This window comes from Chionomys nivalis, chromosome 23 (genome assembly GCF_950005125.1).
Source record: "Chionomys nivalis chromosome 23, mChiNiv1.1, whole genome shotgun sequence".
Taxonomy (NCBI): domain Eukaryota; kingdom Metazoa; phylum Chordata; class Mammalia; order Rodentia; family Cricetidae; genus Chionomys; species Chionomys nivalis.
The window spans coordinates 44663753-44683303 of record NC_080108.1 but is presented as its reverse complement, the minus strand read 5'-3'; the positions used below and the strand labels follow the sequence as shown (position 1 = coordinate 44683303).

The 19551-nt window shown below is 49.2% G+C and overlaps 1 protein-coding gene and 1 pseudogene across 1 annotated transcript; one reads left to right on the top strand and one right to left on the bottom strand.

Annotated features, from left to right (window-relative positions):
* Positions 1-385: 385 nt before the first annotated feature.
* Positions 386-4463, bottom strand: LOC130865052 (atrophin-1-like). The gene has a single exon (XM_057755911.1). It carries the CDS (start codon positions 4280-4282, stop codon positions 740-742), a length of 3543 nt encoding a protein of 1180 aa, XP_057611894.1. The 5' UTR covers positions 4283-4463; the 3' UTR covers positions 386-739.
* A 4831-nt stretch (positions 4464-9294) lies between these two features.
* On the top strand, positions 9295-11253 carry LOC130865060 (chromobox protein homolog 7-like; annotated as a pseudogene).
* The last annotated feature ends 8298 nt before the right edge of the window (positions 11254-19551 follow it).

Here is a 19551-nt window from a genome sequence, read left to right as displayed (position 1 = left end):
TGTGATTTTTTTAGAAAATTATTTCTTGAGATTATACTTACATCATATACCTTTTCCCTTTATTCATCTCAGTCCTTCCCGTGTACTCTGCCTGGTTCTCTTTCAAACCATGGCCTCTTTGCTCACTTTTACACACATTCATTTATATACATATATGTATTTCTATGTACACAAACACAACCTACTCAGACTATATAATCTTTCTTTTTTTTTTTTGAAGTGTGAGGATATTTTTGTTTGGTTGGTTTTGGTCAGGATGTTTTTTAAAGAGCATCATATAGATATTTATATATATAAATTATTAATGTGGGACGGGCAAGGGGCACACATCGCCGAGGGGGGTGCACACAGGGGGATGGGGCAGGGGCAGCAGACAATGCTACGCAAAACAGCCACATCTAACAGATGAAATAATCACACCAATGGGTTAGGGGAGGAGCAGTGGCACCAAGGATTGGGCATGGAGGAGAAGAAAAGCAGGGGATAAGGAAGAGGGACCTGGTCCAAGATACTGTGCACTTTCTGTCCCCACCCTTGCCACTTCCCACCTCTGCACACAACCCTGGGCCTTAACCTTGTCTGTCCCTTCTTCCCTCCCTCCCTCTGCCCAGCTGCAGAAGCTCTGCCAGTGGGCAGCATCCTCTCCTCGGCTCTGGGGGGGTGGGGGTGCGGCAAAAGGGTGGAGTAGTCCTCCAAGGTCTGGGTGAAAGAGCAGTGGGCGCTCTCTGGATCGCAGGTTCTACAGCGGCTTGTCGCTCTCCTTCTTCAGGTGACTGTAGTAGTCCTCCTGGGCGGGCAGTGGTACACTGTGCAATGGGTGATGGGCGTGCAGCCACTGCTGCTGTTCCAGTGCCAAGCGCTGCAGCTCAGCTGACTGGGCGTGCATGGCCTGCAGCTGATGAGCTGCTGACATGGGAGCAGAAAGGGAAGCTGGCAGGTCCCGGTAAGGAGCAGCAAAGAGCTGGTGACGAAGAACTTCGTTCTCGTGCAGAGGGTGAGGAAGAAGGGGATTAGGGAGGGTCCCAGCTGGGTAGGGGATCCGGGTAAGGTGAGACCCTGAGGCCAGGGGGTCAATGAGAGGGTGCACCGAGGCGGAGGCTGCATGAATGGCATCCTGCTGGTGCAGGTGAAGGTGGGAGTGGATGTGGGAGTGCTGGTGGTGATGGGGAGTCACGTTGAGCATCTGCAGTCGGGCCAGAGGGTCATTGCCCAGGGCTGCCACCCTTTCTGCATGCTGCCTTTCAGCTGCCAGCCGCTCAGCGTAAGACATGTCAGGACGCAGGGCTGGCCCAGCTGCCAGCGCTAGCCGTTCTCGCTCTAGAGGCCCCAGGCTCGGATGAAACGGGAAGGGATGCAGGCCAGGTGGCCCAGGCTGTAGAGCCAGGCCCCCATGTCGGGGGAAGGGATCCAGGCCTGGCCCGGGGACCCCATGTAGGGGTTCCAGCTCACTAGGCTTCACCTCAAAGCCAGGCTTGAGCCGGTCACGGAGGTCGCGTTCACGGGCTTCCCGCTCCCTTTCGCGGGCAGCTGGGTCGCTGCTGTACAGGGCTGGGACATTGTAACCCAGAAGCCCCGGGTCCACTGCCCCCAAGGGCACATAGAATGGGTGGTTGCGATTGCCAGGAGACATGACATGAGGTCGGTCGTATTCACTGAGAGTGCGCAGGGCTGGAGTATCAGGACCCAGGTAAGGGGGCACTGTAGCCACAGCGCTGCCAGGCTCAAAGGGAGGCCGATGGGGCACTGGACCCAGAGATGGGCACTCCACTGGAGCACGGCCCTCCTGGGCCAGCTTCACACTGCGCTCCAGCTCGCGCTCTTTCTCGCGCTCCCGCTCCTTCTCGCGCTCCCTTTCGCGCTCGCGCTCCTTTTCTTCGCGTGCGCGCTGCTCGGCCTCGCGCCGCACTTTCTCCACCAGGTCCGCGCGCTTCTTGGCCAGCTTGGATCCCTCCAGCGGCACGAAGTACAGGTCGCTGCGCGCGCACGAGTTGAAGCCACGGTCCAGGTGCTTATTGAACCTGGCTGACTGACTGGCGTGGCTGGGCACGTCCACCACCTTGGGAGGGGGCGAGGGGCTTCGGGCCGGGGGCACCGGACTCTCGGGGGCTTCATACTCTTCAGCTGGCTCCTGTTTGATCTGCGTGGCAGTCAGGGGCGGCCCTGTCGCTGGGGCCGCGGGTGGTGGAGGCAGAGATGACAAACTCGAAGGCCCCGCAGGTGGCAGGGGCCCTGGCCCCACAGTGGGTGAGCCTGGCTTGAAGGTCCCTGGGCCTGCTGGCGGAGAGGTGCCTCGAAAGCCAGGCGGGGTCCCTGTTCTAAAGGAGGGTGGTGACCCCGGTTTGTATCCAGGCGGAGTGGCGGTCTTATAGGACCCAGGGGATGGGGCTCTCTTGCTGTACTGAGGGGGCCCGGGTAGTGAGGCCGTCTTGTAGCCTGCAGGCGAGGAAGCCACGGTAGCGATGACAGTAGAAAGTGTAGCTGAGGAAGTAGTGACTGGAGGAACGGGTGGGAAGGGGTAGGATGCCCCTTGGGAACCCTGGGATGAGGAGGGGTGCGAGCAGGAGTAGGAGGCTTGAGAGGAAGAGCCGGAAGCGTTGGAAGAGGAGGAAACTGGGGGGCCATTGGGACCTGCTTGACTATAGGACACCTGGCCATGAGGAGGAGGCAAGTGTGCTGGCCCCGGTGGGTAGGGCCTCAAAGACCCCAGGGAGGGAGACATGTTGTAAGGGTGTGCATGGTGGGAGCTGCTGCTCTCTAGGGGGTGAGGATATGCCCCGGGTGGAGGGGGCCCGGAGTTTCCAGGATGATGTTGTTGCTGTGGCTGTGGCTGCTGCTGCTGGTGATGGTGATGTGTAGGGGCTGGTGGGTGGGCTGTGGATTGGCCTCCAGCAGGAGGGTAAGGGCCTGGATGGGTGTTGTTGTTGGCCAAGAGGTGGCCATAGGGAGGAGGAGGTGGAGGACCCTGACTCCACACAGCCTGGGATGGGAGGGAAGGCTGGGTATACTTGGGTGGCTGATTAGAGACAGACATACTTGTGGGCTGAGGGAAGGAATGGGGATAACTGGGCAGAGCTTGGGAAGCTGGGTACTGGGAGGCCGAGGAGGAGGAAGAACTAGAAGAAGCTGCTGCAGAGCTACTGGAGGATGAATATGGATACCGCATTGGGGGCCCAGGGGCAGAGGAGGAAGAAGCTGGGGGTAAAGGGTGGGGTGAGGGAGCCAGAGTTGGACCCTTCTCTGGGCCAGGAGGAAGTCCACTCATACCCTGACCCATGGCATGGGGAGAGGGCAGATGCCCAGGGATTGGCTGAGCCCCCATGCCAGGAGGAGAGGCTGAGGCATTGTTGAGGGGTCTTAGGGCAGGTGGAGGAGGCAGGTTTGGGGTCACGTGGGGGAAAGTAGCTGATGGTGGAGCAGAAGGTAAGTTCCCACCACCCACTGGAGCATTAGGTGGCTTTGTTGGAGGGGGACCACTGGCCCCGGAGCTTGATATTGGAATTGGGGTGGTGGGTGGGGGATGCTGCTTGCCTCCACTAGGGGTACCCACTGAAGAGGCAGCTGCTCCCCCTTTGGGACCCATGGGGGGCCCAGATAAAACACCTCCACCAGCATTCCCAGGGTAGAGCTGTGGGTGTGGGGGAGGGGCTCCAGGAGGCGGGCCCTGGAATAATCGAGATGTGGGTGGCTCCATTGGAGCATGATATCCTGTAGGTGTCACAGAAGGATGGGGTTCAAAGCTGGGCTCTGGCTGTCGGGGAGTGCTGTCTGGTGGTGGAGGGGAAGGAGGAAAGAGTGGAGGTGGGTGGTAGGGGCGGGCCGGGCCCTGAGACAGGCCGGAAGATGAATCGGAGTCATTCTCCACACTTCCAGGGCTGTAGATGCTGGGAGATGTGCTTCGGTTATCCTGATCTATGTCCCTAGGGTCACTGCTGCCATCGTCATTAATGCTGCGCCCATCCAAGCTGTCCAGATCCGAGGGAGACTGTGGTCGAGGGAGCTCCTGCTCAGTTTTGGTCTTTTTGGGTGCACTGGTCTCCTCGCTTTCGCTCTCTGAGATCTCCTCACTGCGGCCCTGCTTGCTGGCCTTTGGGGTAGAGGTCTCCTCTACTCGCACCTTCTTGGCAGTCTGCCTGGACTTCTCAGCTTTGCCATCACTGCCGGACGTGCTGACCCCTCCAGGGGAGGCCCGGCCCCTTGATCTCAGCTCTTCCCGGGGCCCAGGGGCCTCTTTCTTCCGTCCACTCCTCATTGACATTGAGTCTTTATTCTGTCGTGTCTTCATTCTTCAGGCTGTGGAGACCCCATTCTCCTCTGCCTGGGCAGCTTAATACAGAATCTCGTATGCTGTACCCCAAGCTCCCCACAGCTGTGGTCTGGGAAGCTGGAAGCAGTTGTAGGCACGTGGTACTCGCAGGGTTTTCTCTGTGAAACACTGCCGAGCCTCAGTGCCCCCTTCACGAAGTAACTAGGTCTAGGATTAGGAAAACAGGGTCAGAGGTGACCTGTGAGCGGCTCGGGACGGCTGGCTGGCTGCGAGTGCAGTCGGGCTCCGGCGCCTCCCGGGGACGGCGGCGGCCACTCCCCGCCCCTCCTCGCTGCGCGGCTTCAGTCGCTGCTGCCGCGGCGGCGGTGGCGGCCCCGCCCCCCCCGGAGGGTGGCCCCCATGCCTCTCTCCCCGCGCAGCCCCGATTGGCTTCTCGCACTCCCCGCCCGCCCAGAACGCGCCGCCCGCCTCCGCCCGCACTCGCGGCCCCAGCGAGGCCCGCGACCCCCGACCCTCCCGCCGCTCGTGCCGCGCGCCCCTAGCCCGCCCCGAGGCCAGCCGCCCACAAACGCGTCCTGGCCTGAGGCCCCGGCCCGGCGCCGGGCTGCGGGCGGGCGGACAGGCGGACGGGCTGGGCGGCGCGTCCGGCGACTCGCACAGGAAAGCGGACGGCGGAGGGAGGGCGCTCGGGAGAGGGGGATGGGAGCAGGGAGGAAGAGGGAGAAGGAGGGAGAAGGAGGGAGCGCGGAGGAACGGAGGAGAGAGGGGCCCGGAGGAGACGCAAGGGAGGGAGCGCGCGGCAGTCGGGGGGCGGAGGATCTATATAATCTTTCTTGTAAGCATGTTTTTAGGTTTGACCATTAGTTTGGGGTCACCAATAGCAAGTGTGTGCTCCTCATGAGGAAGGCTATTTCTCCTACCCTCAACATTCTTTGGTTGAGGTGTTTTTATTTAGACTTGAGTCCTTGGATTTTCATTAGTACATACATGTTGGTGAGACATTATGTTAAATGCTTCTGTTATATGCTACTGGGAGGCACCGTCTCACAGCAAACTCCCTGACTCTCTGTCCCTTACAATCTTTCCACCTCCTCCTACTCAACTTTAACTGGTGTGTGGAGTGTGAACTACACAACCCTGTGGTTTGATTGATTGTGGTTTTGTGTAGTAGTCTCCATCTGTTGCAAAGGGAAATTCATTGATGAAGGATGATGACTATACTTATCAGTGAGTATAATTCTTGTTTATCGTTGTTACAGATTATTCTGGTTTAGTGGCTGTACATTCTCCTATAATAACCATAATTTCTCTAGGACTGAGTAGTTAGGAAGTTTGCCCCTACAAGGTATGGTATTCCTTTTCACATATGGGTCTTAAAATCAATTGGAGAGCTTGTGGTCAGCACTAAGGTATGTTTGTCAATAGTGCATCTTTAGGGTTATCATAACCTTCTGGTTATTGTTGTGGGTTCAAAGGTATAAAGTTGGGTTAAGATTGTGTAGGTTGGATTTTCCAGCTCACTATCAGAGAGGCAGCTTCTGTCTCTCCTCTCTCTGTCTCACCACCCCCCTCTCTCTCTCTTTCTCTCTTCCTATTCTTCTCCCCTTCTTCCTTCCCTTCCATAACCACTAAATAAATACCCAACCTCAAAAAAATTGTGTAGGTTGTTTCCTTCCTTTGAAGCTTGCATGACCATGGAAGTTAGACTGTAGAAAGAGAATGTTCAGGTAATTTCAGTTAACAGGTCTTGGGGATCGTTTTCTGAAGTGTTTGGTGTCTTCATCAATAGGGAATTACACTCTGGGTAGGAACCAAGGACAACATCACTAGGCTGTATTTTTTTATTTTTGTTTTTTTTTTTAATTTTTTTATTGAAAAAAATTTTCTTCCTCCTCCCCGCCTCCCATTTCCCTCCCCCTCCTCCTGCCCCTCTCCCTCTCCCCCCACTCCTCTTCTCCTCCCTCTCCAGCCCCAAGAGCAGTCAGGGTTCCCTGCCCTGTGGAAAGTCCAAGGTCCTCCCCACTCCATCCATGTCTAGGAAGATGAACATCCAAGCTGTCTAGGCTCCCACAAAGCCAGAACATGAAGAAGGATCAAAACCCCGTGCCATTGTCCTTGGCCTCTCATCAGCTCTCATTGTCCGCCATGTTCAGAGAGTCTGGTTTTATCCCATGCTTTTTCAGTCACAGTCCAGCTGGCCTTGGTGAGCTCCCAATAGATCAGACCCACTGTCTCAGTGGGTGGGTGCACCCCTCGTGGTCCTGCCTTCCTTGCTCATGTTCTCCCTCCTTCTGCTCCTCATTAGGACCTTGGGAGCTCAGTCCGGTGCTCCAGTGTGGGTCTCTGTCTCTATCTCCATCCATCTCTAGATGAAGGTTCTATGGTGATATGGAAGATATTCATCAGTATGGCTATAGGATAGCGTCATTTCAGGTTCCCTATCCTCAGCTGCCCAAGGAAATAACTGGGGACATTGCCCTGGCACCTGGTAGCCACTCCAGGTTCAAGTCTCTTGCCAACCCTTAGGTGGCTCCCTTAACTAAGATATGTGCTTCCCTGCTCACCTATCCAACTTTCCTTTATCTCCAATCATCCCGTTTCCCCAAGTTCCCCTCATCCTCTCCTTCACACTTTTCTCTTCCCATCTCCCCTTACCCCCATCCCACCCAACCCCCAAGATTCCAATTTTTTGCCCGGCAATCTTGTCTACTTCCCATAGCCAGGAGGATAACTATATATTTTTCCTTGGGCTCACCCTCTTATTTAGCTTCTTTAGGATCACAAATTATAGACTCAGTGACCCCTATCCACGGCTAGAAACCAATTATGAATGAGTACATCCCATGATCTTCTTTTTGGGTCTGGGTTACCTCACTCAGGATAGTATTTTCTATTTCCATCCATTTGCATGCAAAATTCGAGAAGTCATTGTTTTTTACCGCAGAGTAGTACTCTAATGTATATATATTCCACACTTTCTTCATCCATTCTTCCACTGAAGGACATCTAGGTTGCTTCCAGGTTCTGCCTATTACAAATAATGCTGCTATGAACATAGTTGAACAAATGCTTTTGTCATATGATAGGGCATCTCTTGGGTATATTCCCAAGAGTGCTATTGCTGGGTCCAGGGGTAGGTCGATCCCAATTTTTCTGAGAAACCGCCACACTGATTTCCAAAGTGGTTGCACAAGTTTGCATTCCCACCAGCAATGGATGAGGGTACCCCTTTCTCCACAACCTCTCCAGCAAAGGCTATCCTTGGTGTTTTTTATTTTAGCCATTCTGACAGGTTAAGATGATATCTCAAAGTTGTTTTGATTTGCATTTCTCTGATCGCTAAGGAGGTTGAGCATGACCTTAAATGTCTTTTGGCCATTTGAACTTCTTCTGTTGAGAATTCTCTGTTCAAATCAGTGCCCCATTTTTAATTGGGTTATTTAGCATTTGGAGCCTGTCCTGGAACTAGCTCTTGTAGACCAGGCTGGTCTCGAACTCACAGAGATCCGCCTACCTCTGCCTCCCGAGTGCTGGAATTAAAGGCATGCGCCACCACCGCCCGGCTAAAAGTCCTTATTTTAAAACTGATAATACGGTAGTGATTAGGCTGTATATTTTAAGAGTCTCTTGAGAACTCTGACCAACAACTCAAAAGACGGCTTCTCATATCTGGCACTGGTGCCTTAGTCAGGTGGCCTTCAGTTGTTTGGGGAGCACTGCCTTTGCATATGATAAAATCTCATTAACACTATCTTTATACATAATGACTAACATGTATATTTGTGTGTGTGTGTGTGTGGTTAGGTAAATAGTTAATTGTATGATTCTTTGTGGGTTTTTGAAACATTCTTATGGTTGATTAACCAACCTCCCTCCTCTCCCCTTCTCCCTTTCTAAAAAGCCCCATGTTTCACATTTCTGCTCAGATATCTAGTATTCTATTTTCCTTTGCTCTCCTCTCTGTATTTATTTCCCTCTCCCTCTCTAATCAGCAATCCTTTCCATTTCTCCTTTATGGTCACTCTTACCCTGACATTACCTTCTCTTTGGCTCCCCAACCACTTTCTTGTAAAGGAGACAACCACCTGATCGTGGTAATTAACTTTATTTTATTTAACAGAACATGTACAAACATGTACTCACATGTGAAAGTTTGGACCTAGGAGCCTCCAGTAAGAGAAAACATGTAATATTTTTTTGTGTGTGTCTGGGTTACCACACTCAATAAGATCTTTTCTAGTTCCATCCATTTACCTGCAAAGTGTATGATGTCAGTTTTCTTTATAGCTGAGTAGTATTCCGTAGAGCACATGAATCACATTTTCGTATCCATTTGTCAGTTGTAGAACCCTTGGTGGGTGTCATTTTCTAGCTCTATCAATGAGCATGCCTGAGAAAACATCTGCAGAGACGATGATTGAGTTCTTTGGGCACATGCCATGGAGTGGTATAGCTGGGTCATCTGGTAGATATTTTTAGCTTTTTTGAGGATTCTGCACACTGACTTCCACAGTGACCAAACCCATTTAGAATCCTAACAGCAGTGGATATGTATTTAGTTCTTGGCACTACCATCTTTGTTCTCTATCTTAGTTTGGCCCATTAAGCATTACATACAGGATTTGACCACTTTTCAAATGTCCCAAAGTCTTCCACATCAAAAAAGTAAAACAACAACCAACCAACCAACCAGACCAAACCAAAATAAGATTACCAGCTTAGGTCCGTCAGCAGCTATTAATACCCTACTCTCTGGTACCAACTTCGGTATTAGTTATTTTTCTATTGCTGTGATAAGACCAAGGTAACTCATAGAAGAAAGAATTGGTGGCAGCTGAGGTGACTGAGGAAAGCCTTGGTGGCTAGGCCTGGGCCTGCTCTCTCAGCATTTCATGACCTGAAGGAGCCACATGGGCCTGAAAATGATGATGGGAGCCGAGGCATGGAGGAGCAGAGAGAGGCCGGCTCAAAATCACTGAATAGGGCTCGCCGGCGCTGAGGAAAACGTTGCACAGGTTCAAAAATGGAACGTCGGCGGCGTGAGGGAGCGCTAGGGGGTGTGCGCGCGTGCGCGCCGGGCAGAGCCTGACGGGGTCCCCCGCGGGCAGCAGCCGCGGCCTCGCAGCTCCACCCCCGACCCGGCCGGCCCCCGGCCCGTCGCCCGCCGCCCCGCATGGAGCTGTCAGCCATAGGCGAGCAGGTGTTTGCGGTGGAGAGCATCCGGAAGAAGCGCGTGCGGAAGGGCAAAGTCGAGTATCTGATGAAGTGGAAAGGATGGCCCCCCCAGTACAGCACATGGGAGCCAGAGGAGCACATTCTGGACCCCCGCCTTGTCGTGGCCTACGAGGAGAAGGAAGAGAGAGACCGAGCATCAGGTTATAGGAAGAGAGGTCCGAAACCCAAGCGTCTTCTGCTGCAGCGGCTGTACAGCATGGACCTGCGGAGCTCCCACAAAGCCAAGGGCAAGGAGGAGCTCTGCTTCTCTTTGATGCGCCCACTCGGCAGCGGGAGCCCCGAGGGGGTGGTCAAGGCGGGGGCAGCTGAGCTGGTGGACAAGGGCCCCTTGGTGCCTACCCTGCCCTTCCCACTCTGCAAGCCTCGCAAGGCCCACAAGTACCTGCGGCTCTCACGCAAGAAGTTCCCGCCACGCAGCGGGCCCCACCTGGAGAGTCACAGCCATCCACGGGAGCTCTCCCTGCAGGAGTCAGCAGCCCCAGATGTCCTGCAGGCTGCCGGCGACTGGGACCCTGTGGAGCAGCCCCCTGGGGAGGAGGCAGAAGCAGACCTGGCCAATGGCCCCTCCCTGGACACCCACGCTCCCCTCAAGTGAAGTGACCGTGACTGACATCACCGCCAACTCCGTCACCGTCACCTTCCGTGAGGCTCAGGCTGCCGAGGGCTTCTTCCGAGACCGCAGTGGGAAGCTGTGGACAGCTGCTTCCTTTCTTCTTAAACTGTGTTCCTTGGGGCTTGGGTGAGGAGTTCCAGAGACAGGAGGGGCTGGGAGCAGGCCAAATTAAAAAAAAAAAAAAAAAAAAAAAAAACAGAAGCATGGGGAAGATCCCACCACCTTGCCCTTACCCCATGAGGGTTGTTTACAGAGGGGCCTCCAGGACAGGGAGGGAAGGCCAGTGTTGTCTGGGTCTCATCTCCGGGGCAGATGGGGATGGGCTCTCCTGCCCAGACAGAGGCAAATCCTAGGAGTCGGGGGAGCCCAGGAGGTCCCGACCTTGCCTTGAGCAGCCGCCCTAGCTCTCTGGTGTTGTTCCCTCCCTATTCCTTGACTTGGGTCTTTACTATGAACTTTCCACTCCAGCTTTGTGGTGGGACATGGAAGCTGTCTTTGGCCACCAGGGACAGGATCAGGACAAAGGGCATGGCCTGGACCAGAGAAGAGGCTGCCAACCAAGCCTCCTCTGAATGTGCTGTCCCCCCAGTACTGGCCTGTGTAGGGATGCCCATGAACACATCCAGCCACTCCAGAGTGCACACACTGCCTGTGTGTGTGTTCACACCTGCCCCATGTCTATAGACCTCCACGTGAACCTTGCACACCTTTAGAAACTGACAGGTGAACATGGCGTGATTTCTAGCACAAATGAACTTGCCCCAGCACCTTCACTCCACCTTGCACATCTGGCACGTGACTGACAGGATCAGACAGCTTGGGCCAGCCTGAGTCTGTTGGCATCCCTCTCAGCTACAGATAGAATCAGGCTTTGTGCAAGGTGCAGATGCTTCCACCCAGGATCGCAGACACTTGGCCCTTCCCTCCTTCACAGGAGTTCCTGTTCTTTCTGACTCAGGTGACTTTACAGCCCTTTTAGTACTACCCCTTCTCTGCCCTCTCCTGCAGCTCAGTTGACCTGGGCATCCATGGATGCCAGTGGGTGTGGGCAGTCAAGAAGGGAGTGTCCCCCTACTTTCTCAGGGCAGCCCTTGTCTTCTGTGTTCCCTCCCCACCGAACCTGAGTGACACAGCTAAGGATGACCCCTCATACCTTGTGGGGATTGGACTGTGCTCTGGTGAGTCAGCTACACACAAGCCTGTGGTCCTGGTGAGGGGGCAGTTTGCTAGTTTGCACAGGTGCCCTATAGGCTGATAACCTTCCTATCTGAGGAGGGGCAACTCCCTTGCCAAGGTCAAATTGCTCTCTCACACCCTGCCACCTTAGGAACCCGTGTGGCTGGGTCCCAGCAGCCCCTAAGTCTGTTTTTAGGAGACAAGCAGAGTTTGCATGAGCAAGGGTAGGATGGCTCTCTCCTCGACTCTCATTCCCAAACCAAAGAGCCTGTACCCTGTATCTGCCTGGATTCTTTCCTCAAGCTTCTCAAGTCCCTGGTCTCCCCCTCCTCCTTAATTCTCAGTTGTCCAGGGTTAACTCAGTGCTTCCATTGGGGGCAGTCTCCTGTGGTGACCTGCTTCACCTCTATCCTGGGTCCTGAATCTAGATATTGTTGGGGTGGACCAGGAAAAGGAGTCAAGAAGAGCCCCAACCCCTGGCAGAGAAGGTGGGGATGGGTGACTAAAGCTTTTCTTTGCTGGCCAACAATTCTGGGGACAGCATCTGGTAGATGTCATGCTCTCCATCCCTGGGGCACGAGACTAAATGCCTGTACAACTTGGATCATGAGGCTGGGGGGAAAGGGCAGAAAAGGCGGCTTTCGGGCAGCTGTCTCCTGTCTGTAGCAGCAGGAAGTGTCCTTTTCTCTCATGTGACCCTTTATGAAACCCACCAGCTCCGGAAGATTGTAGCCTGGACTGGAGATCCTTCAGGACAGCCATATGACTCTGGATTGCTGTGGTCTGGCTCCCTAGGGAGAATGGCTCCAGGCTTTGAGTGGCTACACAGGTTTCTCCCAGCCTGAAGCTGGACAGTGTCCAAGTGGACAGGGCCCCCCTACACACACTAACCCCCTCCAAGGCCAGTACTCAAGTGAGGAGTGGTGGCCACCTGCTTATCTTTCCCTTGACTCCACCCATTTGAATGTAGAGGTTGGTAGTGCTTTTCCCTCACTGTGGGTTGGGGTGAAAATGTGCCTCAGCTTCTGGTGTGGACACTCGAAGTGCCACATTTGAGCCCATGTGGGCTGTGTGGTTATCATCTGGTAAGATGGTTATTTCATTGCCAAGTTCCTCCCACCTCCGGCCCACTGGGGGAGGAGCTCAGTGTCGGCGAGGTGGTATAGGTTTTTTTTTTTTCTTTAAGTGGAGGACCACACCCGCCCGCCAGGTCTCAGCGCAAGACCACTTTGCACAGAATGAGCTCCGAGCTTTGTTCAGACTACATGAATGTATTGGGAGGGATTGGGACGGGGCATGTGTGCTGGGGAGAGTCAGCAAGTACAAAGTGCGGTTTTATTTTTGTACTGATGGGTAAAAGAGACTGTATAGCATCTATTTATTTAGATGGTTTGTCTGGTAGACGAGGCAAAGATTATTAGAAAGACATTAAAATGATTTAAAAAAAATCACTGAATAGGAACTCTTAGGACTTGGAGCTGTTGGAAAAACCAAGCCTGCCCTGGTGATACAGCTAATTCAGAAACAATTTGTAGAGAGCAAGCCTGAGGCAGCAAACTCCACAAGAGCAGGATTGAGCCAGCAACCTGGGCTTGAGTAGACCTGAGACAATAAATTCCACAAGAGCAGGTATAGGGAAGCAACCACTGAATGAGTGGACTAGGGCCAGAGACCTCTGCAAGTCTGGGCATGAATCTGGGACCTTCAAGGGAGTATACCTGAGCCAGCACTCCTGATGATCCAAATGTGAGACTGGGACCTCCAAGGAACTAGGCCTGAGCCAGGACCTCTGTGGGTCTGGCCATGAGTCTAGGACCTCCAAGGGAGGAGGCAGAAACCAGAGACCTCTTCAGGCTCTGAGGCAGTGGGCCTGATCCAGGATCTCTGCAGATATGGGCATTGGTCTGGGACCTCCAAGGTAGTAGGCCTGAGCCAGGTCCTCTGTAGGTTTAGGTGCACACGGGTCTGGACCTCTATGGGATTAGATCAGAGCCAGAGACCTTTGCATGACCAACCCCAAGGCAGGGACTTCTGCAGGAGCAGATCCAGACCAAGGACACTTACAAAAACTGGTCTGAGCCAACAACCTAACCAGAGCAGTCCTGAGTGAGTGAACCCCACAGGGGCAGGACTGAGACATTGACCTGTACTGGGATGGACCTGGAAAGGCTAAACTCCACAGGAGCAGGACTAAGCCAGAGACCTTGACCAGAGCAGGCCTGAGGCAGTGAATTCTACAGGAGCAAGACTGAGCCAGAGACCTAGCCAAGAGCAGGCCTGGGACAGCAAAGAACTCCACAAGAGCACACTCCACGAGAGTGGTGCAAACCCCGGGAGCACTTAGCAACCTCCTGGAACACAGAGTGACCAATGAGTAACTGGAACCATAGCACTGACTGCACCATGAGGAACATCCATCTGAGCCTTGGATCCACTGGCACCTGGAAGATTAATCACCAGAGTCACAGACAGCCACAACTACAGCAATTAGAGGAAAAGAGTAGACAAGGTAAGAACACAGGCAACACAACAAAGAACAACATGACACCAGTAAAATCTAGTGACCCTACAACAAGTCTTGAACAAACAAGTATCAATGAAGCAGAAGAAAATGACCTAAAAAAATAACATCAGGAGAATGTATCAGATGCTTAAAGAGGAAATGAGAAATCCCCTCAAAGAAATGGAGGAAAAAAACAAAAAATTGGAAGGCATCAACAAATCCCCTAAAGAATCCAAGAAAAACATCTTAAAGAAGCTATTCAAGACTTGAAAATTGAAATAGAGATAATAAAATGGAAAAAAGACAAAATTTATAGAAGCAAAAATCATGAGAAAAATGATCCAGAACCGCAAATGTAAGTATAAACAGCAGAATACAAGAGATGAAAGAATCTCAAGTGCTGAAGATACAATAGAGGAAATAGACTCGTCAAAGAAAACAAATCTAGCAAAAGCTTAACCTAAAACATCCAGGAAATGTGGGACACCATGAAAAAACCAAACCTAAGAACAATAGGTATAGAAGGAGAAGTTCAACTCAAAAAGCACATAAAATATATTCAACAAAATCATACAAGAAAACTTTTCCAACCTAAAGAAAGGCATGCCTATAAAGATACAAGAAATTTACAGAAAACCAAATAGACTGGACCAAAAATCCTTCACCACATAATAGTCAAAACACAAAACATACAGAATGAAGAAAAAATATTAAGAGCTACAAAGGCAAAGGGGGAAGTAACACATAAAGACAAACACATCAGAATAATACCTAACTCTGAAAACCAGAAGGTCCTGGACAGATATTATGCAGACACTAAGAGACCATGGATGCCAGTAAGACTACTATACTGGGTGAAACTTTCAATCACCTTAGACGGAGAAAACAAGGTGTTCCATAACATAACCAAGTTTAAACAATATATATCCACACATCAAGTCCTACGGAAAGCACATGAAGGAAAACTCCAACCCAAGGAAGTTGGCTGCACCCATAAAAACACAGGCAATAGATAATCCCACTCCAGCAAATCCCAAAGAAGGGGAACACACACTACCACCAAAATAAATGGAATTAACGATCATTGGTCATTAATATCTCTTAATATCTGTGGACTCCACTTATAAAAAGACACAGGCTAATGGAATGGATATGAAAACAGGAGTTGACCTGCGGCATACAAGAAACACACTTCAACTTCAAATACAGATATTACCTCAGTATAAAACGTTAGGAAAAGATTTTCTAGTCAAATGGACCTAGGGAACAAGTGGATATAGATATACTAATATCTAACAAAATAGACTTCAAACTAAAATTTATCAAACTAGATAGAAAAAGATATTTCATATTCATCACAGGAAAACTCCATCAAGGTGAAGTCTCGATTATGAACATGTTTGCCCCACATAGAAGGGGAGCCACATTTGTAAAAGAAACATTACTAAAGCTTAAATCTCACATCAAACCCCACATACTAATAGTGCGAGATTTCAACACCCGCTCTCAACAATGTGGACAGGTCTGTAGACAGAAAACTAACAGAGAAATAAGGGAACACGACTCAAATGTACTTAACAGACATCTATAGAACCTTCCAACCAAACACAAAAGAATATACCCTCTTCTCAGCACCTCATGGAAACATCTAAAATAGACCCCTTACTTGGTGAAAAAACAAATCTGAACAGATACATAGAAATTGGAATAACTGCCTGTATCTTATCAGATCACCATAATGTAAAGTTAAAAATCAATAAAACAAATTACAAAAAGTCTGCAAACTCTTGGAAACTGGATAATGCTAATCTAAAATATCACTAGGTCAAGGAAGAATAAAGAAAGAAACTAAAGACTTCCAAGAATACAATGAAAATTAGTGCACAACATACCCAAATTTATGGCACACTATGGAAACAGTGCTAAGAGGAAAACTCATAGCACTAAGTACAGACACAAAGAATTTGGAGAAATCTCACACTAGTGGCATAACAGCACACATGAAACATCTAGAACAAAAAGAAGTAAGTGCACCCAGAATGAGTAGATGACAGGAAATAAACTGAGGACTGAAAACAACAAAAGAGAAAGAAAGTGAACAATATAAAGAATCAAAGACACCAAAAGTTGGTTCTTCGAGAAAATAAGAAGAATAGACAAATCCTTATCCAAACCAGACAAAAGGCAGAGGGAGGGAGAATCTCCAAATGAACAAAATCAGAAATGAAAAGGGAACATGAAAAAAGACAGTGAAGAAATCCAAGAATCATCAGGTCATACTTCAAAAATATGTACACCAGAGGTGTGCTGTTGGTATGGAGAGAAAAACAATGCTTTCATCGTTGCCAGCTTTGAAAATGAGGATGAAAACAAGGATGAGATTTCCAAGAAAGTTAGCAGGGCTCTTGATAAGGTGACCTCTGATTATCACTCAGGATCATCTTCTTCAGATGAAGAAACAAGCAAAGAAGTGGAAGTGAAACCAAGTTCAGTGACTGCAACACCAAGCCCAGTGTACCAGATTTCAGAACTGATATTCCCACCTCTTCCAATGTGCATCCATTGCCCAGAAAAAAGCCAGGAATGTACCGAGGGAACGGCCATCAGAGTCACTATCCTCCTGTTCCATTTGGTTATCCAAATCCAGGAAGGAATAATAAACCATACCGTCCAATTCCAGTGACATGGGTACCACCTCCTGGAATGCATTGTGACCAAAATCACTAGATTAATCCTCACATGTTAGCGCCTCACTAGCTCCTTTTGATTTTGTCATGTTGATAGAAAGGAAGAATAGACCTTACTATATACACTAAAAGTTCCTACTTGTAGTGAAGTTAGATGGGCCAAACCATCAAACTTATTTTTATAGAAAAGTTATTGAGAATAATCTTTCTTTAAAAAGTATATATATATATATATATATGCACTTTAGATATATTGAAATAGTTTGAGAAACTTTATTAAAGTTAGTCAAGTGCCTGAGTTTTTAATATTGGACTGAAGTATTTATATATTGTGCATTGACTCTGTTGGATACAAAAACACTGTAGGAGTGGGCGATGTGTTCTAGCACCTTTGAGCATTGACTTTATGGAGAGTAAGTTATTTATACACAAGGAAATCTATTTTATGTCATTATTTAGAAAAATTGCATGAAATCATGTAGTTGCAAATAAAAAGTAGTCTGAGGCAAAAAAAATATGTACACCACAAAATTGGAAAATTTAAAAGACATTGACATTTTTGTGGATAGGTGCCATATACCAAAATTAAATCAAGATCAAATAAATAATTTAAGCAGACTGATAACCCCTAATGACGTAGAAGCATTCATTAAAGTCTCCAACCAAAAGAGCCCAGAACCAAATAGATTCAGTGCAGAATTCTTGCAGAATTGCAAAGAAAAGCTGGTACCAATACTCCTCAAAATATTCCACACAATAGAAACAGAAGGAACACTGTCAAACTTCTTTTATGAAGCTACAGTTATGAGGATACTCAGACCACAGAAAGCTGCAACAAAGAAAGAGAATTACATACTAATCTCCCTCATTAACATTGATGCAAAAGTACACAATGAGCCAGGCAGTTCTGGCTCACAACTTTAATCCCAGCACCCAGGAAGCAGACAGGCAGATCTCTGTGAGTTCAAGACCAGTCTGGTCTACAGAGTGAATTCCAGGACAGGTTCCAAAGGTACAGAGATACCCTGTCTCAAAACACTCAAAATATTCAGGAGGAGTCAAACTTTTGCTATTTGCAGATGATAGGATAGTATACCTAAATGACTCTAAAAACTCTACCAGGAGGCTCTTACAGCTGATAAATGTGTCAGGATACAAGTTTACTCAAAAAAAATCTATAGCCCTCTTATATACAAATAATAAATGGGCTGAGAAATAAGAGAAAAATCACCCTTTACAATAATCTCAAATAAAATATTTTGTGATAATACTAACCAAACAAGTTAAGACCTGTATGACAAGACCTTTAAATCTTTAAAGACAGAAATTAAAAAAGACATCAGAAAATTGAAAGATCTCTCATGCTCTTGAATATGCAGGATCAACATAGTAAAAATGGCAATGTTACCAAAAGCAACCTACAGATTCAATACAATCCCATCAAAATCCCAACACAATTATTTACAGACTGTGATAGAACAATACTCAACTTCTATGGAAAAACAAAAAACCCTGGATGACCAAAAGAATCCTGCACAATAAAGAAACATTCAAAGGCATTACCATCCCAGACATCATTTTCTACTTTAGAGCTATAATAATAATAATAATAATAATAATAATAATAATAATAATAATAATAATAATAATATAATATAATATAAAACTTGGTGCTGGCATTAAACAGATGTGGATAAATAGAATCAAAGGACCTAGGCCAGAGTGGGCCTGAGAAAGCAAGCTCCACAGAGCCGGAGCAGATTCAGTCCAAAGACATTTGCAGACCAGAATTAAGACAGCAACCTGGGCCAGAGCAGACCTGAGACAGCGAACTCCACAGGAACAGGTACAAGGGAGCAACACTAAGCAAGTGAGCCAGAGCCAGAGACTGCTAAGGGTCTGGATGTGAATCTGGGACCTTAAAGGGAGTAGACCTAAACCAGGAGCCCTGTGGGTCCAGGAGAGAGTCTGGGACCTCAAAAGGCATAGGCCTGAGTCAGGACCTCTGTTGGTCTGGGCATTGGTCTGAGATGTCAAAGGGAATAGTCAGGATCCAGAAAACTCTGCCAGTCCAAGCATGAGTCTGAGACTTCTGAGGGAGTAAGCCTGAGCCAGGTCCTCTGTGGGTCTGGGTGTACCCAACCTTGGGAACTGCGAGAGAGTAGACCAGAGCCAGAGTCATTTACAGGATCAACTCCAAGCCAGACACCTCTGCAGGAATGGATCCAGTGACATTTACAGAAACACATCTGAGCCAGCAACCTAAGCTAGAGCAGTCCAGAGACAACAAACTCCAAGGATGTAGAGCAAACCCTGGGAGCACTGAGTGACCTCCAGGAACATGGAGTGACCAACAGGGTTACTAGAACTGTGGTACTGACTGTATCATGAGGAACAACCATCTGAGCCTTGGATTCATCTGAGTCCTTGTTCACAGAAGGCAAACCTCAGACCCACAGGTGTCAAAATCATATGCAGAGAACAGAAAGATACCTCATAGCCAGAGGCCAGAGACATCGAGGCTCTTGAGAAGGAGCAGAGAATATGCTGTGCTCCCACCTCACACTTCTCTGGAAAATGGGGTCTGAATCAGACATTTTTCCTGATTCACAAGCTGTTGATAGTTTTTTCTTTTAATATTCAGACTTCTTTGAGAGTCCCTTCGGGAATCTTTTAGGTTTACCTAGGTTTGGGAGATAGGGCAATGTATGGGAGCATTTCATATCTTACACCTTGTGGAAAATGTAGTTGAGCTCCTTCCGTTTATTGGGTAGAGCTTACACTATACAATGTTCTACAACACACAGGGTCTCATCAGTCAAGAGTCATCAGGCCTCAACTTGTATCAACAATCAGAAGCCTGGGAGGTGCTGCAGCAGACCCTAGAGCCCATCAAATCTGCAAGGACGAGGGTTCAGTGTGGATATTTAGGGTGTAAAAGATGAGTAGTGCTCTCAGGGAAAATGTTGAAGGCAGGTGTTCACTAATCAGCAGTTACTGTGAGCTGTGGCTGGAGATGAACAGAGCAAATTCTTCATGTCCTTGAGCTTCTATCCATGCTAGGAGAGCCAGA